The 26,397-nt window shown below is 38.9% G+C and overlaps 1 protein-coding gene across 12 annotated transcripts in view; it reads left to right on the top strand.

Annotated features, from left to right (window-relative positions):
• The window catches only part of PIEZO2 (piezo type mechanosensitive ion channel component 2), a 287,266-nt gene that overhangs the window by 253,393 nt on the left and 7,476 nt on the right, over positions 1–26,397 (top strand). For 11 of the 12 annotated variants that reach the window (XM_068192503.1, XM_068192518.1, XM_068192513.1 and 8 more), the window contains 14 exons: positions 2,493–2,659; positions 4,391–4,566; positions 12,971–13,360; positions 14,691–14,949; positions 15,468–15,650; positions 16,073–16,325; positions 17,059–17,191; positions 17,602–17,749; positions 17,863–18,077; positions 19,824–19,982; positions 21,277–21,424; positions 23,861–24,049; positions 24,507–24,599; positions 25,721–25,893. In XM_068192503.1, coding sequence (XP_068048604.1) covers positions 2,493–2,659; positions 4,391–4,566; positions 12,971–13,360; positions 14,691–14,949; positions 15,468–15,650; positions 16,073–16,325; positions 17,059–17,191; positions 17,602–17,749; positions 17,863–18,077; positions 19,824–19,982; positions 21,277–21,424; positions 23,861–24,049; positions 24,507–24,599; positions 25,721–25,893 — 2,686 coding nt within the window. Of the gene's footprint in view, positions 1–2,492; positions 2,660–4,390; positions 4,567–12,970; positions 13,361–14,690; positions 14,950–15,467; positions 15,651–16,072; positions 16,326–17,058; positions 17,192–17,601; positions 17,750–17,862; positions 18,078–19,823; positions 19,983–21,276; positions 21,425–23,860; positions 24,050–24,506; positions 24,600–25,720; positions 25,894–26,397 lie in introns of those variants that run through there. The other variant, XM_068192581.1, reaches the window with a different exon arrangement.

The raw sequence follows: 26,397 nt of genomic DNA, 5'->3' as shown, positions 1-26,397 counted from the left end.
TGTGGGAGGTATAATTTCTGTCTCACAAGAGTAGTGGTCTCAAATAAATGGGCTGCATTGCTATGACAGTGTGGGGGGGAGAGGGAGGTTGGTGGATTTTTTTATTTGTTACTTAATGTCAATGCAGTTATCTGTCTTAAAACACTGAAGTGAATCACACAAATGCATCTCTAGGGACGCAGTGTTGGTGCTACACAGGAGTTAGGGGAAAAAGATGGAGGTTTATAATTAATTTATATTGGAAATAATAAATTTAAAATAAATTTAAATAATTTAAATTTAAATTTAAAATAAATTTTATATTTTTGTTGAAATACTTTGGCTGTTCCTAGGTAAAATTTGTTAAAGAAGATGCCTAGAAAAATTAGCCAGTAATCGGTAATAAATCATTGGTATCATTAGTAACCTTAGATTGAATCCTATCTCACACTCTCAGGCAGAGAGAAGCATTCTCTGCACAAAATAAGTATTTGTTTTCCTTTTTGAAGATGTTTGGATGCAATTGATCCCCAAAAGATTTTTTTTTTTTTTTTTTTTTTTGAAGAACAGCAAAGGTGCCAGAACAACTACAGTGTCATTAAAAATGTTTGCTAAGACACCTCCATCCCAGGAAGAAAAATGACCTTTCAGATTAGACTGCAAATACTTGGCACCATGGTGAGACTATACCAGGCCAGTGGTAGTCAATAAAAACAAAACCTGAGAGCAGTGACTTCTCCTGAATTCAATAGCAAAAGTATTGGAGAGGAAAAGTGTGGGTTAAAAAAGAATATATGCTATATATTTTTGTGTATGTGTGGTGTTCTCTTTTCACCAACTTATAATATTGTCTGGAATTCAAAATTAATGGATGGTCCTTGAAGTAGAAACAGCTTTACATTTAGTTTTTAATGGCAGAATTTCCTCAACTTTAAAACCTGCACATTGAATGAATAAAATTTAAGTGGATAGCTCATAAAAATACCTCCAATTCTAAATTACATAGAAAAGGCCTGAAAAAAAAAAAAGGCATAATATTATTGAAATAATTATATGACGAAGTGAAGGGTGCTAAATGCCCTTGTGCTCAGTGCTAGCAGACCAGTTCCATGGCATTGCTCAAGCAAATGGGACATACTGCTACTTCAGCACCCACTTTCCAGGAAAGTACCACTAATGAATTTTCCCCATAATTTATCTCCACATAAATGTGCATGCAACAGCTCTGCCTGTCCAGGGAAATCTTTTACTTTAGCTTTCCTTTTCAATCTGTGTAAGGAGCTGTACACTCATTCTGCAGAGTTTTGCGTGCCATCTTGTGGTACAGCAAAGAAGTGATGTTGTTGAGAGCATCATGCATGGCATAATATTGACAGTTTTCTACTATTTCTTAGGCTGCTTAATCGAAAATTTGTCTTTACACCCAGTGCTCTGGGCTTTGGAACCTAGCAGGGACAACAAGCTCTGGAACTGGCTATTGAAAATAATTTTTTTAATCTTTCATAGATTCATGGAATAATAGAATGACTTGTGTTGGAAGGGATCTTAGAGATCATCTGGTTCCAACCCTCCTGCCATGAGCAGGGACACCTTCTGCTAGACCAGATTGTTCAGAGCCCCATCCAGCCTGGACTTGAACATTTGCAATACTAAATGAGAACTCTAGTGTGGTGTTTATGTTTGTGAGTGGATAAAAAATAAGGTGAAAGTGCTGCTTTTTGGCTAAGAAATACCATTATTAATGCCAAGTGAACTACTGAAATGAGAAATTAACTTGAGACAGATGTGTTGAGCAAAATAAAGCTACTATTGTTGGTATACACCCATAAACTTCATTGATGATAAAGTGTACTGTTTTGCCAAAATGGTGCAAAAATAAAATTTTCTAAATTATTATTTGTCCTAGTTGTGCTTGTTTGTCTGAGATCATTGATGGCACAGTGCAGCCTACTTAGATAAACAGAGGCCTTGAAAACGGTAAATACAGAGAAGTGCGATTCAAAGTGAAGTGAGATCAGATTCAAAGACTGTTTAGGCTTTAAAATACAGCTTAGCAAGGTTCAAGCACAAAAGGCAAAGTTTGTGTAGAGAGAAACACTCATAAGTAATTAGACACTGAAGACGTTCAGCTCAACACACTGATTGAACACTTGTTCAGATCACAGGACCTGGGGATGTTTAATACTCTCAGGAGATGCCCAAATCTTTGTGTTTCATTTCACAGACCTGTGCATACAGTGTCCTTCTAAAATCAGGAACTGTTTATTTGACTTAACGGTGGCAGGACCAAGGACTTACAGGGTGGAATAGGGATTCCAGATGATAAGCAGGCATACAGTCAGGAAAATGGTCCAGACAGCCAAAAGGCCTCCAGCCGTCTTCAAAGATTCCTTAGTATGACAGGGTTTCACAGCCTGGATTACCATTATTAGACAATAAAAGAAAAATGAATCTAACTCCAGGCAAAAGATATTTGTGTTCATTAATTCCCTGTTGCTTTTGCTCTCCCTTAGATAACATCATCAAGAGGATATTTAATATCTTGAAGTTTACTTGGGTCCTTTTCCTGGCAACGCTGGACAGTTTCACAGCTTGGCTTAACTCCATCTCCAGAGAACACATCGATATCTCCACCGTGCTCAGGATCGAGCGCTGTATGCTGACCAGGGAGATTAAGAAGGTAATTCCTTCAGTCTTTTTTGTCTGCTAATACCATTTCCAGCTTGGTGAAAAATGAAAGGTTGTCTTTTCAGATCACAGCAGTGAGGAGGAAAATTATGAAAATACACATAAAATGCACATACACATGCATTTTAAAAATAAGTCTGGACTTTTTTTACTGCTTGGTGGTTTATAAATCCTTAAAGAATAAATTATTTGATTTATTACCTGGACACATAACAAATTAAGGGAAAAGTAATTCTTTGACAGGTTGATGTAAGGTTTTGGCTGAAACACTTCTGTAGTATAGTGTGGTTCTGAAGGGACAGAATAGATTCAAGAAGGTCAGAAGTGGCTGGCATTTTAAACAGCTCAAAAACTACCTCAGTCTGCATATTTCACTCTTCTTGTAGATCAACTTGCACTGGAAATGACTGACAACACACAGGCATACATTTCTTCAGTGAGAATGGAGCTGTGTGGTCCTTCACAAGCTAGCTGTATATTAGTAAAACCCATTATTAGCAGAGATTATTGTTGTTAGTGTAACTAGAAATGTATTTAGATGTCCCAAATGCAAGTAGATGATACAACTCTTATCCTTTATGCCAGGCCTGCAGTGTAGCTAGAATGTAACTTGTGCCATCATTTCAGAGTCAGGATGTCATAATGGCAACGACATTTACCATTAAAGAAGCAACACAGCTTGTACACAAACATACCTAATTAAAAACCTCAGTGTCAGATTTTAATTTTTTTTTTCACAAAATATAAATTTTTGAGCATTGTAGTTTTGGGATGCTGTAGAGGACTTGAGTTGAAATACTACAAGCAATACTACAAGAAATACTACAAGTTGAAATACTACAATACTACTAATTACAGTTAATAAAGGAAATACGGGCAATATTTTAGACTACTTTTATTATGGTAGGTGGGAAAAGTCCTTGAATAAGGCTTCATTATAAGTTAAAAAAATTACCATTCAAGAATAGCAATCTCTCCTCTCAGTGTATCATCTGAAGTCAATGCAACCACTAGTGGAATGAGTTGGATGTGTTTCTGCCTAAGAACAGAAAATTCTCAGTTTTATTCTTATAATACACCTTTAAAATTCTGATTACAATATCACAGCCAGAAAGACTTGATTGTGTGCCCAGATCTGGTCTGACAGTTAATAAAATTATCCTTTCATGAACTTCAGAGAAAGAGTAAAGGTCTTCAGTGTTTTTTTCATGGGTTTCCATCTGTGTCCATAATTCATGAATAAATTTTGACTTTGGGACACTAATTAAAATCTAGATCAATTTGCACATGAACTGTTTCTTGAGCTTTTTTTTTGATGTTTAAAAATTCTGCTACTGGCCACTAATAATTGTTCCTAGAGTCAGAAAAGCTATCTAAGAGAGATCCTTCAAAAGTTGCTGGAGTGCAGATTGAGTCATGAATGCAGTTTACTCCTCATTCCCATGTTAAAGGATCTGCAGTCCATCCAGAAGAGTTGTGGTGGCTAAATATAGCCTGAAACCACATGGGTTGCTCCAGTTTTGCTTGAAAACCAAACACTTTGGGCCATGGTAGGTTAAGTCAAAATCTGACTTGCTCTGGGAAGAGGTTGTAGTTTGCTATTTACTAGGAAGGTGTTTGCACAGTCCTTAATCTATTACTTTCCAAATGACAGAAGAAACTGCTTCCTCGAAGAATAAACCTCCCCCTGGCCATGTATGTCTACCTCTACTCTCTTCCACAGGGAAATGTTCCAACACGGGAGAGCATCCATTTGTATTACCAGAACCACATGATGAAACTTTCTGAGGAGTCAGGATTAGACTCAATTGATAAAAATCCCAGTCAAGCTTCTGGTTTGCAAGCATCTGAAAGAATGGATAGTTTAGATTCAGCAGCATCTCATGACAGCATCTCCAGGTATTGATTTAATTTTATTCTGTGAAAGACAGAGGGTTCATGCAGTAGGTGTAATATTAGATATTGTCTAAGTACTGATGAACTTTCTAATCAATGTTGAATTCTTTTTGATTTGTCCATGCCATCTTAATAGTGAAAATTACTATATGTTACTTTTCCTTTACAGTGGTGGACTCACTTGTTGGCTTAACTTCTTTTTCACTGCATGACTACCCCACTGCTTTTAGTTTCCCCTCGAATTAGGAGTCATTGTCATTGGCATTCTGTTCCTTGTGAAAAGAAATGGAACGTAAGAGGTGCTGAGGATATTTCTGTGATAATGGTTTAGGACTTCAGGCATATAATTTGGGGAGGGATCATTCATGGTGAACATTTTGTCTTTGTATAAAAATTGTTGTCTGTTGTCCATAAATCAGAAAAGGCTTTGCATTGAAAGAGGTTCTGCATTTGAAAGAACAAAATCCCCTCTCATACCCACAGGGCAAAAACCATCTGAAGAGCCTGGTTTCCCAACTGCCATGATTACAGCCCAGCAGAGCTACATGTTTGTTAATCAAATACCCAAACTAGTTCAGGAAAACCACCTTCCTCATTCTTTTCTGAAAACGGATGCCATCAAGTTCTTTGCCAAAATTACTGCCTGCTCCTGCTGCTTCAGGCACACAGAGGCACACACATTCACTTCCTTCTCTTACAGAGGCGGTCTGTTCCCACCATGTCCCTGGAGTTCTTCACTCCTAAGATACTGCAGAATTTATATAACGTGAGGGAGAGAAGGGAGGGCTTTGGAAATCCAGCTGTTTCATAATCCCTGGCCTTCTGCTGTGTCCTGCTCCTCTGTGAACTGTGGCAGTATCATATTGTGTTTGATACTCCCAGCAAACTCAGAAACTTCTGTGTACAGTAAATTATGCATAGCTTTTACTAATGACATATGGGTAGACATCAGCAGACTGAAAATAATGAGGGGTTGTCTTCCTTTCTGATAGTATTGAAAAGCAAAGGGAAGAGAGTGCCTGTGAGTACTATGCTTCAACAAAATATTCACAAATTGCTCTTCAGTGAGCACTGGCCTTTGAGAGGTTCACTCCAGTAAAAACACTAAACCTGAGCCAATCTTTCTCAGTGGCTTGTTGCCCAGCTGAGCAACACCTTTGTGTTTTGTCTCTAAGTTTTACAGGAGTCAGATGATGTGAGAAAAATGTAAAGTCAAATTGTGTTGCCAGCTCACTTGGATTCACTTTGATATTTTCAGGGCAGATTTTAACTCCACAAAGTTCAGCCTCACCTAAAGAATGAATAGTAATATCAGTCTTGCTTTCATTAAATAGATTTTGGTCACCCTGTTTACTACAGATAGAAGTCATAATTACCATACAATCATTAGCAGGAACTTTAACCATAAACAAAAGGAAGCCAATTCCAAAACTAATTATAAAAAGGAAAAACAAATCTAGTAATTACAATGCATAAATTCTGCCTCTTCAATGAGATGGTATCCAATGCTGAGCTCAATTTGTGCTTTGTTTTTGGCTTTTTTAGAATAAGCATCCATTATTCACCCTGCTTTAAGCACATTTGCACATTTAAAATCTCTTCTCAAACTCAGAGAATTCAATGATTCTGTAGTGATGCTTTGCAACAGAAAAAGTTAAATCTTTCACATGGGTTTCTGTCATCCCCATTTCCTTTGAAGATGTCACAGGGTTTATAAACAAAGGAACAGCAAAAGGCAGAGTTATGACTGATTTATCTAATCTCAAATTTTCTTTCTGGTAATGAACAATCAAATATTCTTGCACTGAGTATTACGAATTGTGGACATCTGCTATAATAATAGAGGAAGTAATAATGAGTCTGTTGATTGAATGATAATGCCATCTGTCTGTTGGGGCACTCTTGCATATCTCTTCAAGCTATTATAGAAGTGCCTATGTTGTTTTTCAGAGAGGTGAAATGTTTTAAACTTCTTATGAGTTTATTGATTGATTTTTTTAATTGCCCGAACAAGAGCAGGTGGCAGTTTATATTTTAAAGTAATGATTTCTAGTAAATGTAGAAGTGACTAAATTAAATCTAAAGCATCCCTGTGATTGTGGATCTCAGGTTGCAATGAAAAACTTCTGGGAAGGGGCAGGTGGTTTCTGTTCTGGTTATCCTTTGGTTGCACTACTAAAAATTCTGTAGCGGACATTATGTCCCTGAATATGGTGAAAAAGTCTGTAAGCACAAAGGAATGCTGAAGCACAGAAGGTATTCCATTATAATAAGACATAATCCTCAGTGTTCAGGATAGGAATTACTGTAGGTAAACATTGGATAGCTCAAGAGGAAAACCCTCCTGATCAGCTGCAGGAACTGTAAATTTCTTGTAAAGTTGAGGGCTGACCCTCACAAGTCTAATCAAGGGATGTTGTTCTTAGCCTGGATAAAGCTCTGAAAGGACCTATGTAAAGTGTCCTTTGTGGTTTTTTGGTGGTTTTTTTTGGGTTTTTTTTTTTTTTTTTTTTTCTTTTAGTAGGGCTGTCATTTAGTCTCAGTCATTTCTCTATGCAGTAGAAATTCTGAGGTATTCATAGGGTATTTGCTTGGTGTCTCTTTATGCATAAATACTCTCATGTTTCCTACAGGCAGAGCACAAAGTTCATACGGGCCAGGAGAAGGGACTGATGCTGTTCCTTTACCAAGCTCTTTGAGGAGCACCACCAGAAGGGATTGGGACTAGCATGGCAGAGCATTTACTGCAGCTTGTTTCCACTTGACTGATGACCTGTTTGTTAGGTTAAAAAACCTGTGAATTTCAGTAAGATGATAGGGAACTTACTAAAACTAGTTGGCTGCCTTTCTGGGGCTTTGCCTACAATTATGTACTACCAGCTACACACAGGTCCTAAGACCGATTTCAGGTTACATAAGGTTTCGTATCCAGTTCAGTTTGTATTCATTTTTGCCAATCACAAATAACATTTTCAGTTCCTCGCTCTACCTTTGTGTAGACTGTTATAGGAGCTGAAGGAAGGAATCCCTGTCAGGGTGTTTAAGAGCATCACCTTTTATCTGTGCTTTTCTCACTAGAAGGGAGAACAGGGCTTGAGGCAGGGGGTACTGGAGAAGTAATTTTGCCTTGGGAGGCAGAAGGAAGGATGAAAGGAGAACCCCTGTTTCGGCTGAATCAAAGTGATTGATTTAGGCCTGTGATTTTTAGGGATTGATTGGGATTTTTTCTTGGAGACATGGTGAATATAGTAATACAGATAACAAACAGAATGCCAGTCAGTAATCAGCCCATGGACAAGATAAAAAATCAGAAAAAATGTAATTCACCCACTAAGCTGAAAAACTCTTTGTGAAGCTCAAGTTTGTTTCGCAAAAAGGAAGTCAAAAGCTTAAAAATTTCCTACTCACTGAGGATACAAACATCTCTGCTATATATGTATCCCTATTTAAAATGGATATCTGATCAACTTTATATAAAATGTTTGAACGTGGAACTTTTAATGAGAATTCAATTTAAAATATATAGTCATTGAATGAGTTTAAGAAGCTAATGCTTTCAAGGTCTCCAACACATTTTCGAAAAATCACTTGGGAAGATATGTTTGGATCAAATTTACGTGATAGGCAATGACTTGTGTCAACATCAACTTTGTTCAATGTGAATCTCTCCAATTTGTTGGTGTTCTCATTTCCTCCACATTTGAAAGCACGGTCCTAAAGCACATAAAGCATACACAGACTGTGCTACAGGTGACAGCTCACATACATCTCCTGATATTTGAGGATACAGTGCAGCTGCTCAGTCAGTAATTTGATGATTCATTCTTCATTTAAAACAGCTCTAAACCAAATGTTGCAGGCACTCATCTGGAGAAATGTTTTTATCTATTGGGATTAATAGATGCTTTTCCTTTGATTTTTCTGGGAGCGAGGTCAGAGCTGACATGTTTGGGAGGGCAGCTGGCATATATTTCTTCCATTGAAAATACATGAGTGGGCATGTGAACATAAGCAGCTGCTCTGTTTAAGTCCCTTGGACAGTTCCCTTTGAACTATGTCTGCATTTAAAATCCTTCAACACCTTACTATTAGGTGTTGCCCTTCAAAAGAGTAAACTCAGCCCTTCAGATCTAAAATGACACATGCATAAAAGGTCATAGCACATAGAAGGGTCATCTGCAAAACTGAATTGTCTACTTGTGCCATCTTCCCATATTGTAGCACCAAAACCTCACAGACAGAACAACAGCCTGGCTGTATCCCATTTTTGTATGTGCAGAGGGAAACCTCCCTCAAGAGCTCCTCATGTTAGTAACACCAAGCTTCAGCTGAACTCCTAAGGTGCTGAATCACACCTCCAGGGCACACCCCCCTATCATAAACCATACACCACCCAAACAGCCCTCCAGGTTTTGTCTGGAGGGCCTTGTGTGCCTTTGTGCACACACAGGAATAATGAAGTAGCTTGTAAGGGGTTTTGGCCAAGTGAAATGGCAGGACAGAGGTGCCCCTGCCATTGAGGTAGTTCTTAAGGAAAATATTTCACAATACCTTTGGTATCTTGGTGATTCTTTTCTTCTGTTCACAGGCCAAGGTATGCTTTTTGCCTCAGTCAAAAAAGCCATTCTGTCAAAAAAGATCATCAGTGAGGGTAGGCCTAAGAATAACTGCTTCTTCTCTCCACATATTTTTGCTTTTTCCTTCCCATTTTTTAAAGTCAATAGTTGCAGACTGTAACTTCATGCAGGCAGATTTTTTTCCTCACTTCAAGTTAGCAAGACCAAAGGAACCTGGAAAATGCTGTTGCCCTTCCTTTCTGACCTCTTTCCCAATTCTCTGTGCCCCTGGACAAACATGCTTGCCAAGGAAGCAAATCCCCTGCTGACACTGCTCAGGTGTAATACAAATGGAGTCAAAAGAAGAAAAGTAGAGTGTAAATCCTGAATTTTGGGGTCTTCTTTCATTCTGTCTGAGAGACTCAGGCAGGTCACTGCATGTGTTAAAACACCAGACCACTCAACTCTTTTCATTGACATCCGTGTTTGTCAAAGATTTTTACAGGAGAAATAATCTTTTTACCTACCATATGTCATTAATGTATTTGCTTCTTTCGTGTTGCTGTGTTAAATGCTTGTATTTAATTATATACTTTCTTTCTCATAACTCATCCAGATCTTCTTTTCTGCAGTTACACATGAATGCTCAATGTATTGTGTATGTCTCTGGTGTCCTGTTGTATTTGATAAGTGAAAGGAGATAAGGGTTTATTATATCTGTTCTTTATTTCAAGATGTGCATGTTACCAATTTTGAAATACTTTTAAGCTGTGATTGAAATAAATGAAACCTTCTGGAAAGAATCATCAGGACTTCCTAGTAAATATCAAAATAAAAGCCATCCCATGCAGAGCAGGTTATATTTGACATGCATTTACTGGCTTAGTAACATATCCGATTTGGCACTTTGGTTTGGAAAGAGGATTAGCCAATGTCTGAAAGCTATTTTTCTATTTGTGGAGTATAAGCTTACTCAGTTTTAAGGGCCCTTTGAGGAAATTGGTTTGTACCTGTGTAAAATGGTTCAGCACAGGAATAATAAAAAAGAATTTGTTCAGAGGAGGTCCCTTCCCAAAACATCCTTGTGGAATCTGGAAATTCCAGGGGTAAACAAACAAAATAAAACCTGCTCACATATGTAAGTCTGTTCCCCTGGAAAGTATGTAGAGCACTATGTTGGTTCCATATCTGCTTGAATAGTGAATAGATGGCCTTCTATAGCCCCTATATGAAATTGACCATGACTAACCTGTGCATAGAAATGTGTTTCCCTGGTGACTCTAAACAAATCCTTATCTTCTCTCTGAACCTTTTTTCTCTGTGTCAGTGTTTAGCTGCATGGCGAGCATATTTGTTTACTGAACCATGTGTACCATAATACCATTTGTATTTAACACTGTCTCTATAACTGTTTGCGCTGCTGTAGCTGCTACACTGAAGCAACCATGCTGTTCTCAAGGCAGTCAACCCTTGATGATTTAGATGGACCAGACTCTGTTCCTAAAACAAGTGAGCGCGCTCGACCTAGGCTTCGTAAAATGCAGAGCATGGATATGTCCTCCTCATCAGCTGACAGTGGCAGTATAGTGTCAAGGTGCTTAACTCATGCATGCTTTGTTCACTCGTTTACCCATACCATTATTCTGACTGCAGTGTACACAGGTCTGTGTTTGCAGACCCGTGGTGTGCAGGGTGGTTTGCGTGGTCGCAGGAAGCTTTACTCTCTCCTGTGTCGTGGCACGGTTCTGAGATTCGAAGTCAGGGTCATAATCTAGGATTCATTCGCTGTTTCACTTCTTGTTCTGTTTTTTGGGTATTTTTCATCCTCAATTCATGTATTTTTTAACATTGTTCCACAACATTATGCTGAGTGTATAAAAACAGGCTAAGATCTGTATTTATTCAGCTAAAAAAGTGTCTTATTTTCAGAGTTACTGAGTCAGTGCTTGTTCTTAAATTGGAAGCTGGAAGTTAAGTTTCTCAGCTAATCAGTTATCCTAAATATGGACTGAGATGTGTAATTTTAGAAACTAAGGCAACGTTGTGCCAGTTTTTCAATTTTTATTTTTCTCCATACAGGAAAGATTTTGAAATATGTTTTGATAACTTTACCATTGATTTACAGTAAGGTATTAGAATTATGAAAGGGAAAATAGCTATGACAAAAAAAGCAAATAATATTAATATCCAGTGCAAGAGAAAACTTTTCAGAACTGTTCATTTACTTTTTAGCAGGTAAAACTCAGGGATTTACATGACATTGGGTAGCAGTGTTTCAATAATTAAATAAATATTATAAATCTGAAATTTTATGTAATTTTGCATCATTGTTTTTCAGTTTTGAAAGTGTATGACAAATTTTTTTGAGTCAATCAGTTTTGAACATGTGGGATTCTATGAATTTGTACATTTTAGCCAGTATGAGTGCTACTGTGAATCATCCAAACACACATCATCATAAGTGTTACATGGTCTAATTAAAACTCTGCTATAAATAACATAACCTCACATAGCCACAATAAGTTTGGAAGCGATGTAAAAGAAAAAAAAAAGTAAACTTAATTTTTAATTTTGGCAGAAGATGGTAGTGCCAGATGGCTTTGCTAATGTCAGTTTTCTCTAAAAGATTATAGTTTATGTGAAGATATGGCCCCATTAATTTCATAGCAGCTATGTGAAGTCATATTTTGCCTCTGTTGAGATACAGGAATATGCAGCCAACAAAGACTGAGTTGGTGCCTGATGTCTAACCTGTGGAGGAGTGGAATGAGACTAAAAAGAGAGAGAGGGGAGAGGTAAAACAATGCTTGAGAGAGAGGGCCACAATTGTAATCAGAGGGCTGGAGCACCCCTCCCATGGAGACAGACTGAGAGAGTTGTTCATGCTGGAGAAGAAAAGGTTCCAGGAAAACCACAGAGTGAACTTCCATTACTTAAAGGATGTCTACAAGAGAGTGGGAGAGGGACTTTTTGCAGGGTATGGAGTGATAGGACAAGGGGAAATGGCTTTACATTAAAAGAGGGCAAGTTTAGATTAGATAATAGGAAGAAATTATTTATTCAGAGGGTGGTGAGACACCTCCCTCAGGGGAGCTGGAACTAGATGATCTCTAAGGTACTTTCATACCCAAACCACTCCATGAGTCTAGGCAAAGCCAAGAGTAAGGAAGGTGAATCAAGCAAAGAACTGATCAGAGTGCATCAGAGAGCTGAATTGGTACATACAGAAGAAAAGCAGGCAGGTAAAGTAAAAGGGAAGCCTGTGTTGAAGAACATAGGGCAATCTAAAGGTAAGCAAGATACCCTGTTACTGGAACAGTTTTGTAATTTGGTTTGTATTTCTTCATGCTAGCAAGTTACATGTTCTTTTATTTGAATCAGAGTTGATATGTGTGTGTTCAGTTCATGTTCCAGTTGTGTACAACACTCATACAGTGGTTGTTAAAAGCACTCTGTTTAGAAGGAATCCCATGGCTGCCTATCCTTCACCATGAAGCATGTCTTAAATAGATGTACTAGCAAGTGTTGACTCTGTTCAGAAATGTTTGAACTACTTTCAGAAAGGTAGTGTAGTTTCTCTTGTTGATAATATTAATTTGCCCCTTGCTGGTGCTAAAAGATGGTGAATCACTGTGAGTTCAGTAGGATGTCATTTAGGGGACAGATGGACCCAGATGTGCCATCAGTGTAAGAGGAGATCAGGATGATGTCTTTTCTACCAGATCATACAAACGTTGAAGGCCTGGGAATGCAATGAGGTTCAGCTCTCTGCATAAAGGTACAATTAACAAACTTTTCCTGATCATGAGTCTTGTAAAACTCGACTGACTCTCTTCATCCATCTCCAACAGTGAACCCACACAGGTCACCATGCTCTATTCCCGTCAGGGGACCACAGAAACTATTGAAGAGGTAGAAGGGGAGCATGAGGAAGAAGGAGCTCATTCTGCATCAAGGTTGGAGGAAGAGGAAGTGGAAGATTATAGCCTGGATTCAGAAGGAGCTGCATATACTCCCGATACTGATGTGCCATTGTACTCCACAGTGGACAGCAATGCAGAAGCTCCACCTTCCTATAGCAAAGCTGTCAGTTTTGAACACCTTCCCTTTGGCTCCCCAGATGACTCAGCTGGGAAGAGCCTCATGATGGTGAGCCCAGACGACAGTCGGACAGACAAACTTGACAGGATTCTGCCCCCACTGACGCACGAGCTAACAGCTAGTGAGCTGCTCCTGAACAAGTAAGAATCCTCAACCCGGAAAAATTGTTGATCACAGTGTGTAAAATTTTGTTATTACTTTGGCGTTTTGTTTCAGAACTAGCCTACAAATTCTGATACAGACCTTGTGCTAAGTTTGGTTTAAGGGAAGAAGCTAATTTCCTGTGCAGTTGTTCTAATTAGAGGTTTCTAAAGTGACTCAAATTCATCTTGGAATCATGCTTTCTTCCTAGATGCCATATTTAATTGTTCTGATTAGCATTGAATTTCTGTGCTGCAATTGTCTTGGGGTTAAGGGCTTTGCTAAATATTTTTTGTGGAGAGGGTTTCTCTTCTCCAGGCAGCTGTGATTTCAAATGAGTTTCCTCCAGGGCTATCTGGGAAAATGTTCCTCCTTTAATTATTTTGGATTACTTTAAGGAAACGCTGGCCTTTGGCAGTTTTTGTTTAAGCCAGTGGGAGCTGAGGGTTATGGAGGGACACCACCTTGCTAGGTTCTTTCATAAGGGAGAGGATGTTCCCTTCTTTGCCCCTTGGACACTGTGCTCACTAGCACAACCAGCACTGAGGTGGGGATGGTCCCACTGAACATCTTCAACTGCTCTCTGGCCTGACTTAGTTGGAGAGGGCTTCCCCAAAATCAGGGGCAAAATTTTAAACCACAGAACTGCCTTTCAGCCTGCCTACACCTGGAGAGAGAGGGTGTATAGATCTGACTTTGTCAGTTGCAATATCTTGTCTTCTGGTTTTCCGTAATAACTTTTGCTTTTCAGTAAGATCCATTCTTAGGCCAAGAAACTTCATGAAAAGCAGAGAGGATTATGAATGTATATGGAAGTTGCTGCCATTTATATTTATTTGAGTCATATAAATAAAAGATTGGACACATCTAATGCTCATGAGTATTTTTTATGTTCTAATTTTCTGCCCCTAGATAATTCAAAACATATGTCTGGTGATGTACCTCTGGTTTTTCTCTAAATTCCTATCTGTGTTGATAAATCGGATGCGAATCCACACCAGTATTGGGTGATTTGCATGAGGTATGTTAGCTAGGCAGCTGTAGGAAAGCCGTGTTTGTAGAAGTGGTTAGGTCAGGCTGATCCTCTTTCCGAATAAATTAAAAAACAGCAGAACAGTGCTTCTAGTTATTTTTTCTGAAATTCTTGTTTTCTGAGCTTAGAATCAGACTATTTGATCATAATACCAAATTTCCCCCTTTTTTTTTTTTTCTTCCACTGGACTGAGCAGCAGATTTTAATACTTTTCAAAAGGAAAAACAGTAGCAATTTGAAGAGCGGCTCTTGTGAAGTTCATGTTCAGTTCACTTGTGGTACTCTGCTCCTCACAGGATGTTTCATGATGACGAGTTGGAGGAGTCAGAGAAGTTCTACGTTGGTCAGCCTCGAGTCTTGCTCCTTATTTATGCCCTGTACAATACACTGGTGGCCCGGTCAGAAATGGTGTGCTATTTTGTGATCATCCTTAACCACATGATCTCTGCCTCCATGATAACCTTGGTGCTTCCCATCCTTATATTCCTGTGGGCCATGCTGTCTGTTCCTCGGCCAAGCAAACGCTTCTGGATGACAGCCATTGTCTACACTGAGGTATGCTGCTGGTTTTGCAAGCCCACATCTAACACAGAAAACTGAAGTTGTAATCTTTGCATGGCCGCCTTTTTGGTTTTGATCTCTGGGATCTGGGCTGGGCCTTTGGCCCTTCATAATAATACGAGTATTTGCTGAAGTCCTCAGCAATGTTTGTGGTATGGAAAGACCTTGTTTATTATTTCCTTCATTGCAATGAACAATATTCTTCCTGGCACGTAGAGCAGTTCTCACAAGAACAGACCATTTGCCAACTGTTGCTTTGTAATGGTTAAACCAAGAGACAGAATTCACTGCTTGTGGTATCTCAAGTACCCCTGAGTATCATCTGCTGGTAAATTTTGATTGACTTTATTAGTGGAGAAATGTAAAGTGTTATGCCTCTGTAGTAATGAGTATGCTTGTTTATGTTCTCATAAAACTGACAAAGTAATCATATTTTATCCCTCTTATTGTCATGAGGCTATTATGTCTGACATGCTTACAAAACAGCCCAAGTGTGTTGTGTTTCCAAACAGGTGGCCATTGTCATCAAATACTTCTTCCAGTTTGGCTTCTTTCCTTGGAATAAACATGTGGATTACACAAAAGATAAACCTTACCATCCACCCAATATTATTGGCATTGAGAAGAAAGAGGGTTATGTGCACTATGATCTTGTTCAGCTTCTTGCTTTATTCTTCCACAGATCCATTTTAAAGGTAATCTGGGTTCAAGTAGTTTCTTATTTCATATTTAATTTTCAATTTCAATTTTTAATCACTTGTGTGATATAAAGAAGTCATTCATTTGGTTATCAGGAAAAATTTCTTCCATGAAAGGGTTGTTGGGCATTTGAAGTGGCTGCCCAGGGAAGTGGTTGAGTCACCATCCCTGGAAGTGTTTAAAAGACATTTAGATGTGGCATGGAGGGACGTGGTTTAGTGGTAGATTTGGCAGTGCTGGGTTAACAGCTGAATTGATGATCTCAAAGAAATTCTGCAACCTAAATATTTCTATGATATCCCAACACATTGAATTTGTCTTCTCCCTCGTGAACACGTAACTGAGCTGAGCAATGCCTGTGATAAATACTGTGACAAAAATACAGGCTTGATATGTCCTCTTCTTTTTTTTCTACTAGTGCCATGGATTGTGGGATGAAGATGAGAAAGGAGACAGCTCCAGTAATAAAGAGGACACTGATGATGAGCTCTCTCTGACAGGAGGCAGGAGAGACTCTTCTGCCTCTTTGAAATCTGTCAATCTTGCCGCATCTGTGGAGTCCATCCATGTCCACTTCCCCGAGCAGCAGACTGCCATCAGGAGGAAGAGTTCTAGCAGCATATCCCAGCTTTCTCACAGGTCCAGCTTCTCCTCACACAGATCTAAGAGAGGTAAATGTCATGGCATTTCTGGGATTTGAATGACAAATGTTCATTTCCCATAGGATCATTCTACTGAAACCTTGGGCTGGTTGCTGAGGAGCTCCCAGGGGCTACTGAATGCTGCTGCTTCTCAGTGATGAAATAGGATATGAACCAATGTATCTTCATGTTTGAACACACTCCAGGCCTTCCTAAAGTTCAAATGGAGAGCCATACTTTGTGATTCATTATGTTTTTTAAATGACATTATCCTAAAGCTGGGAAAGGAATGCTCAGTGTGGCCCAGATCCAGAAATTCTTGTCCAGCATAATCTCCAGCTAGAGGAATGCAAAGCACATGTATTTTTCATATCTACATTTGTAGAAACGTGAATTAAGAAAATGTTTTTATTAGTTAAATTGAAAGAGATTACATGTCCCATCTTGTAAAAAGGGCAGGAATACTCTAGCCTAAATATATATAATACCAATTGAGGTGACTGAGTCAGATCAATCAAATACTTGCTTTTATCACTAGTCTGCTTTCTCTTTTTATAGCTATTAATCAAGTTTTGATCTGCCAGTGATTAAATCTTTACTGGATGCTCTCAAGATGGGGGGAAAAAAGAAGAATTCATTTCAATTCATTTCTTTCAAATGTGGGAGTCATATGAAATGGAAGCCTCAAGATTTATTATTTTCTAACTTTAGTATTTAAACTTTTCTTTTGAATTGACTTCTCTTTCCCTCCCCTTTTTTCCAGGAAGTACCAGTACACGAAACAGCAGTCAGAAAGGAAGCAGTGTGTTAAGCATCAAGCAAAAATCTAGAAAAGAGCTTCTCATGGAAAAGTTTCGAGAACAAATGATCAAAGCCAAGGCTTTTACAATTAAAAAGTGAGCAATATGAGGAGTTGTGTGAGTTTGGTGGGAGGTTCCAAACAGTAAAGCAGTAAGCCAGCATTTTAAAGGAGGAAGGCTACTACTGATGTTAATTCAACATGTATGCAGATGTCCAACCAGCTGAACATCATACATATCTGCAGTTGTTCAAATAGCATCTTCCTGATAAAAAAGCTAAATATCCCATGTGACTTGGTTGGCTATGTATATTTCTACTGAACAAATCTTAATACAGTGGTTTAGAAGCAATCAGAACAAGAGACTGGTGTCTCTGCAGTCCTGCGAAGGCTGTCAGAGTAGATCTTAGATATCTTTAAAAATATTAATCATACCACACTCAGCCTTTACTTTCTTCAGTGCAAGTTATGTGCTATTAAATCACATTGTGGTCTGTGTTGCTTTAGGACTCTCCAGGTGTACATGCCCATCAGACAGTTTTTCTACAATCTTATTCATCCAGACTACAGTGCAGTGACTGATGTGTACGTGCTGATGTTCCTCGCAGATACAGTGGACTTCATCATCATTGTGTTTGGATTTTGGGCTTTTGGGGTACGTCACAGAGGCATCTATCTGTAAATCCTCAGCAGGATTTACATGTTGTAGATGATAAATATCATGCAAGTGTCCTTTTTCCTTGACCACCCTTATATTTTGCTTTTCAGAAACATTCTGCTGCAGCAGATATCACCTCTTCATTATCAGAGGACCAGGTCCCAGAGGCATTTTTGGTGATGGTGCTCATTCAGTTTGGTACCATGGTGGTAGATCGAGCACTGTACCTCAAAAAGACTGTCATGGGAAAAGTCATCTTCCAGGTCATCCTTGTTTTCGGAATACATTTCTGGATGTTCTTCATATTGCCTGGAGTGACAGAAAGGTATAAGCCTTATCAAGAAACAATATGGGTGGAATACTGATGCTCTACCAAGTTCGTTGTATTTAAATTGGAGATGTTTATAGCTAGGCTTTGGAATCGTGATCAAGCTTTTTCTTTGCCTCATTTCTAAGCAGAAAGTTGGAATGCATTTCCACAGCAGTAACTGTGGCCAATATAAGTTTGAGGAAGAATAAGTTATATAGGTACAGAAATATTCTCAGTTTAGGCCAAAATGCAAGCAGGTGAAAGAGAAATTGCCTGTGATTGAGTGATTAGAGCCTTCAGCTGAGACAATGTTGGCTTCCAATCCAATTCCCTGCTCCCAAGACTGCTGCATGCTGCTTTAGGAGAGCGAGTAGAAAATGTCTCCCTCAGAGTAACTTATAACTTAGCACTTTCCTGAAATGTGTGAACTGTGGATTTAAATCTCATTAAACTGAGGAATGTCTAAAATATGTGTCTGTTCTGAAGAGCAAAGTTCTCCTCCCGTGCTCCTGCCACTTGGCTCTGGAGGTGATGTGGAGGCGGTCACCCGCTGCATAAAATTTTGTGTCATGTACCTGGTCAGGCTCACTCCCAAATCTAACATTTTTCATTTCATGGCTCAGGGCACTGACCACTGCACTCTGCAGTGCAGAGGTGTTAAGGTTCCCTCCCTAGTGTTTGGCTAACTCTCCTCTTCCTACTTTAAGTTTCCTTGAAATATTTCCCTCACTCCATTGACTGTCCATGGAAATTGATAGTATCACCTGGACACCTTACACTTCATTAACAGTCAAGCTATTTTACTGGGAAAAAAGAAATAGGTTTATAGTGTAAAAGAAGACTGAAAAGTCTCACTTCCTCTCAAAAAGAAAGTGAAGTAGCAATTGTGCAAAAATTTGAAAAAAAATCATTTTTCAAATGGATCTCTTATCTATTGCACATTGAGAACTGTGAGGAAATAAAATAATTTTGACCTTGTGCTTTTGGAAAATCTGTATCAAGTTTTTAATATCAAATCTGCATCTGAAGCATCCTGTATTCCTTCTGAGTGAGATTAGACCCCCCCCCCTGCAAATTTTTTCATTAAAATACTTCTGTGAGATTTAATTGAAAATATTGGGTTATGGCTGGCTGGCAAATGCTGTCCATCATGAGGCATCTGCTGCAGATCCACTGTGCTATTGAATAACAACTAGAATGGCACATGTGAGGAGAGGCTGAGGGTTAGTTCAGTCTGGAGAAGAGAAAGTGTAGAGCTGTCTCAACTATTTGTTGGAATAAGATGAGTCAAGCAGGGAAGGATAGGAAATATTTTCAGAGGTCACTCCATCTTCAGTTCCTGTGTGAGGTGCTGACATGAACACAAGTAGCCACTAAAGCTGCCTTGATTGAGCCCCTACCCAGGACTCACAGAGGGTTGAGTCATCATGGGGGCAGAGGAAGACTGATCTTCCTCTGTGTTGGGCAGCAAGGGATCTTCAGCATGCAGAGGGAGAGGGCATTGCCCAAGGCCTTCACTCTTTGGGGAGTCCATTCCCAGTCTCTCCTCTGTGACCCTGAGGTGGCAATGGATGCTGGTTTTAGACTTTTTCATTCAGTGTCTTTCTTATATTCCTTTAACCCTGCCATGGGGTCATCAACCAAGACCTTTTCACAGGACCTTAGGAAGGGGAAACTGCCAGGAGCAAAAAACCATTTCAAGCTAATTCGGTCATACACAGATACAAAGCTCATCATTTTCCTTTATCTTTTCCTTTACAGGAAATTTAGCCAGAACACAGTTGCCCAGCTCTGGTATTTCGTGAAATGTGTTTATTTTGGCTTATCAGCTTATCAGATACGCTGTGGATATCCAACCCGTGTTCTTGGCAACTTCCTCACAAAAAGTTATAACTATGTCAACCTGTTCTTATTTCAAGGGTAAGCATAGACTTACTGCCTTTCTTCTTTCTTTTGTGTAATAGGGATCTTCTATAGGGAAATGCTGGGGTTATTCATGACTTTTCTTCACAGACAGCTGGAAATAAGACAGTAAATTTTACACAGCATTCTCTGTATATGCCATATGTCTCCTGTAGTCCACAAGAAAAAGAAAAATCTATTTGTAGAAGGCAAACTTCATAAAATTCCATCTCTCAGTCTGAAGCCTGATATACCAGTCAGCCATTTGGTCCCATATGAAATAGACATTTTTAACACTTCTAAGAAATCACCTTTGTGAACAGAAATAGGGACTGCACATTGTGCTAGAAGACAAGTAATGTTATTAGTTCTGCAGTCCTAAAAAGTAGTAAGGTGTCAAATCCCAAAGAGACCTTTGGAGCAGGTCTACCTGCTATACCTCAGCAGATGAAAGGAATGGAGTGGAAGACAACACACCTGAGAAATAGGAACTTAAAAATAAGCACAAAAAAAAAAAAGTTTGCTTTGAAAAGTGTTGCACATTTGAAACTCCTCAGGAGTTCGGAGTGTTAGGGTAAGGAACAGGTGCACCATTACCTCAGAGTGAAAGGTGGTTTTACACAAGCAGACCACATCCTCCATTTACACTGTTACAGTGGCCTTGTGATTAAGCCAGTTTGAAGCATATGTGTTAATTCACAGAAAAAAAATTGAATAATTTCAACCTTTTCTAAGTGTTTGCAGTATGGGCTCCTTGGATTCCAAGGAAAAGTTACAGAAGAAAGCTTTCCTCACATGAAATACTCTTTAAAGTGTGGGACTAGGAAAGGGAATGATGCCCTTTAAACAAGAGCTCATTGCTTGTTGATTTCCTGTTGATTCCCACCTTCTTCTGCTGCTTAATCCTGAGTCACAAAGCCCAGTTCCATATGCAGCAGAGGGCTGCCCACCTACTGCAAAGATGCCATGCAACACTTGGTGTAAGGAGGTGTAAAATTAATCCCACCATCCTGTAGAAAACATGCACTCCTCTCCCAGGTCAGAGGAATCTAGGAAATCTTGTACTATTCCATTAGTAGCTAAATCACAAATATGGACATAATGATGCATAAGAATATTCATGGCCTGGCAAGAAGATCTAGAGTAACACAAGCTATGGAAATTTCAGGATGTGATTGTATTTGTGTTTACAGAATCCCCAGTTAAGCTCTTTTCGTGTTGTCTTAATTCTCCCTCTTGTCATATATACGCTTGCTGTGCTTGTTTGATGTGCCTCTGTTTCTGACAGATATCTGCTGTGGTCTCCCTTCAGGTTCCGCCTGGTTCCATTTTTGACCGAGCTGAGAGCAGTAATGGACTGGGTTTGGACTGATACCACTCTCAGTCTTTCCAGCTGGATCTGTGTTGAAGATATCTATGCTCATATATTCATCCTGAAGTGTTGGCGAGAGTCAGAAAAAGTAAGGAAGCCCCATATGAGTGATTCAGACATTCTCTTCCCCATGCAGAAGGGAAGAGAAATAATCATGAGTCCCTAAATAAATGAGGAATCCACTACAAAAAGTTTGTTGGAAGATATGCCTGACACTTGTGTTCAGAAATATCCAGACTGTTGGGTACTTTACGCTAATTGGCAGCTGCCACGAATAAAACTTCAAGTGGCTTCTCTTTTGTGCCCAGCTGATTTTTCCACCCTTAATGTGAACTCCAGAAGGTGTGCCTGCTGGCTTAATTGCATGCCTGGGTTTCAAGGCTGGGGTTGAAAGTGCTGGTATTCACACAGTCAAACACAACTAAATGAGTAACCTCGAGTAGCAGGGAAGCTGCAGCTGAGGAGAAAGGCCAGTAGAAGGAAGAGCCCATGCCCCGCAGTGTAGGTCCCAGGGACACTGGGTTCATGTAACTGCAGAGGGAGGTCAGCTGGCTCCTTTATCTCAGGAGAGTCCCTGCACATCCAGAACTGAACTGCAGGCCAGATAAACCCACCATTTGTCTCACTGAAATGTCAGTCTCTTTAAATCATTTAAGCTTCAGTTCAAATTAAACTTGCAAATTCTGGATTCTTTGTAACTGCTATAAAGATTGCAACCATATGCTTGCTCATTTTGCCAATTTGAAAAAGAAGTGAAGCATTATTTTAAGAGTGACCAAACCAGTCAGAAATTCTACATCTGTATTGAAGTGGATTTACTTTTAAGTGTTACTGACGTATTTCTACTTTTATTATAATCCTGTCTCTTAATGGCAATTGCTTTCTAAGTATATCACATAGATTAACTCAGAGTTACATTGCACACTAATCATGCATATAGGCTTTTTCTCTATGACTCCCACTTCTGCCATGAATGGAAGGAGCTCTGAAGAGCTTCAGGAGTAGGGGAAGTAAAAACCCAGCTCTACTTTGGCTCTCCGTCTCACCACATTTTTTTACGCTACAGTTCACATTATGTGTAGCAGAGATCTGACATGGAAAGATTTCCATGTCTAAGCTGGCATGTATGTAGAAAAATAACTGTGTCGTAACTTTACGAGTATTGTTGATGGTACTTTGGTTCTCTCTCTCACTGAGTGGAATGCCCAATTATCTGGACTGCTAGAGTCTCTCTGAGATGTTCTGTAACATCATTAGAAGTGCCTCAACTAATATCCTCCAGACAAATAATAATAATAATACCCCTGCTGATCTTGATATGATATTTTAATGAAAATACTATCCTCTAGCGCAAGACAAATTACTTGATACATTGCTTCTGAAAAGTAAATAATTGGTTTTAAATATAGCATTGTATTACAAATGTAATATTCTCATAGGGCTCTATGGATTCATGTTGCAAAGCAAGAACAATTTCCTGAAAGTCAGATTCCTGGGGTGTTTGAGGTGCAGTGCAGTGCATATTTATTTTCACATGTGGTATGCAATGCATGGAGGACAAGCTACTAAACATTGTGGAGTTAAACTCTGTAAGATAATTACACCAAAATAAATTACAGTGAAAGTAAGACATTTTACAGGATGGTGAGATTATTAAGAGTATTCAGTCATGAGGCAAATAATAGAGGACAGGAATTATGGGCAAGGCAGAACAGACATGCCATGTGATCTGCTTTGAAGGAAGAAGAAAAGCAGTCACTTTTGTCCTCAGAAGCTAAGAAAGAGAAGGATGTTACATCAACAGTAACCAGATTTTAGGAACAGCAATAACATTTTTAACATTAGTTAATTGGAGTCGTTGCGGAATTCACTAGAAACAGATTGGATCAAGCCTGTGAACTCTGAGAAATACTGTGAGGTGTGAAATAAATGTGGAAGTAGTGCAATATCAGAAATTTTACTGATTGTATATGTCAGTTGCTGGCAAACAATTTTCCTGCTCCCCCCATCCCCCACAATATACATTTTGCAGCATTTCAAGACCTATGAGAGGAAGTCTGCCTTAAGGAGTTTTGTGATAAAACTTTTCAGAAGTGCAAATACAAGAAAGTGGGTGCCTCATGATAGCAGCTTTTGGAACAAATTGTTGTATCACTGTTTCTGCTATTATTTTATATTTTGTTCTTGTGAGCTCATACTAGCACTTAGACAAAAAAAAATCAAATCATCCTACCTAAATTCTTCTTTTTTATGGTTGTGAACACTCAAAATCACAGAGGTTTACAATATTTTTCACACTGGACACACATTTTGGGTTCACTTGTCACTTCTCTCTGTTGCCATCAGAAATTGGGCGTCTGTGCAGGTTTGGCTAAAAAAATCTCAATATAGCTGTCCTGACATGGAGTAGCAAATTACCACAATAGATGGGAAGCTTTAAAATCATTATATATTCACCCATCAAATCATATGAAGTGTATCTTTGATAGAAGAGATGTTACCATACTGCTGTTTGCTTTTGCAGAGATATCCCCAGCCAAGAGGCCAGAAGAAAAAGAAAGTTGTGAAGTATGGAATGGGTGGCATGATTATCGTCTTGCTGATTTGTATTGTCTGGTTCCCACTGCTCTTCATGTCTTTAATCAAATCTGTTGCAGGCATCACCAACAAGCCTCTAGATGTATCAATCACAATAACTCTAGGAGGTTATCAGGTAAAAAATAAGAAACACTAAAAGCAAACTGTTTTTAGCTTTATATTTCCTTGTGCTATTTCTGGTTTTAGCATTATATTTCCTTGTGCTATGTCTTCTTTCTTCCATTGAATTGAACTCTCCTGCTTCATGCAAGGTACATGGCAAGCTTCCATAAATGACCCCTTTTGGGTTTAAAAATTTGTTACTTTATCTCTAATGTAAAATATTATCTTCATTTTCAAGTTAAAACCAGCTTCTACTGGCAGTGGAAACGGAATAAATTATTCTACAGGTTCACATGGTGGATATAAAATAATTGTAGGCAGCTTGCATCTCAGAGGAAGGAGATTATAACATTGTCTTGTTGAACTGAGTGCCATAATTATCTTGGACTGTGATGCACAAGATGCTGGACTGTGTATGTAGCAGCCAATGTGAAGTAAATGTGATAAGCATGTGTTCTTTTGTTTCCCAGCCTATTTTTACCATGAGTGCTCAGCAGAATCAGCTCAAAAGTTTGGATCCAAATGAGTTCAATGAATTTCTGAGAAGCTATAGGGGTAACACTGTAAGTGAAAAGTAGAATATCTCATTACTTAAAAATGTGTGCATGTTTCCATGGAGGCCTTTTGTGAGTTTTGTTTGTGTAGTTATGATTGGTCATCAGTGCTGTCATCAATTGGAAGATATTTCTATAAAGAGGATTTGCATGGAAAAAAGCTCAGACACGTCATTTGTCAGGACAGTGCTGGGTTATGGTGAGACAAGCTACCATTAATGCAGACATCTTTGCACAAAATCCTGGAAGACAGAAACCCTAATTGTCCTGTTGTCCAAATGAAACCCTCCCCTCTAAATGACACAAACCTTCAGGAGATATGTTTGTGTACTGCCAAAGAAAACATGCTGTGGGGACAAAACAATGTCTTAAGCACTTTTAAGCCCCATGCTTCTTTCGAGAGCACACATCTTTCACCTTCCAGTGAGGAATGGTGGTGCTGTCAAAAGAAAGTGTGTGTAGCCTAGAAATGTTTTGACATTAAAATGTCAAAAAAAAAAAAAAAATTTAAGCATAGTCTCAGTGTTTCATGGAGCAACATGCCCAGTTTCCACGAGTTTCTAGAGGAAAAGGACTAGTAATTAGTTGGAGCTGTTGTATTGCTAATGTAACTAACATTTGATCAGATATAACTTTAAAAGAAGTGCTTGCTACTAGCTCATTAAAGAATTTGATATTAGAATTTGAGATTAGATCCTACCACATAGCCCATGTATAATATCACAAATATTGTAACCTAGATGCATTTGGAAGTTACAAGGTTCTAGTTGGTTCATCCTTTGCAGACACTTTTCTGTGCAGAAAGATACTTAACAAAAGACAGAATAAAATTTTAACTCAAGTTTAAAGAGCCTCTACAGAGTTTGTTTCATGAACTTTCAGACTCACTTTAGCCAACATAGCCATCAAACAATGAGGCCATTTTTGTTTTGCCTTTTTCGCTTGGCTATATTTTATTGATTCCCCTTCCTATCTCAAGCCCCAGTTGGTACCTGAGGAAAACAATCAGTGCACACCGCTGCACTTACAATTAATCAAACAGTTACAAATCTGTCTGACTGGGAAATGTGGTTCTGTGTCTTGTGAATATCACTGCACTGAAATGTTCTTTTCCTCTTCTGCACCTGTAGGCTGCCTTGCAGTTTCTTGAGGGCTATGCAAGAGAAGATATAACTCGAGCAGATCTGGAGGGAAATTCAAATTCTTTATGGACCATCAGCCCTCCCAGTAGAAAGAAAATGATACAGGGACTTCGAGACTTTGAGGCTGACTTCACTTTAGTTATTTCATGGACCATTCAGAGGTAATTAAACAAAGTCATTATGAGGTGGATGGATCATTTGCCAAGCATTAGTTCAGTAGAACAGTTCCACATTGCATTTTTGGTTTAATTTTTTAGCAAATTCTATTTTATGGCAGAGCAAAAAACTGAGAGTAGGAGGGAGAGAGACAGAGAGAAGTCAGTTTTGTTACCCATGAAAACATTTGTTGCCTGCAGTTCTCAAAAAATAAAGAAGTGGAGCCACTACCAAATAGATTTAAAAAGTCCAGGCAGAATTTTCAATGGGGCTTGACAGGAAGAAGAAAAAAAGTAAGAATTTTTTAGCCAGTTTTAGGTGGGGATGTTCCAATTAACTGCCCTTGACAACAACCTTGCTAACATTTATGGAAAGCGTATTCACTTAGACATAGTTAAGGCGGAAAACCTATGAGGAAATAAAATCACAAGTTCTTCATCCTCTTATTAAGGGAGTCTGGAAGTGACACAAACAAGTTTTATGTGCAAATACCATAATAATGGCACAGA

This window comes from Anomalospiza imberbis, chromosome 1 (assembly GCF_031753505.1).
Source record: "Anomalospiza imberbis isolate Cuckoo-Finch-1a 21T00152 chromosome 1, ASM3175350v1, whole genome shotgun sequence".
Classification (NCBI taxonomy): domain Eukaryota; kingdom Metazoa; phylum Chordata; class Aves; order Passeriformes; family Viduidae; genus Anomalospiza; species Anomalospiza imberbis.
The sequence above is the reverse complement of the archived record's forward strand: the minus strand, read 5'-3'. Positions and strand labels throughout refer to the sequence as shown.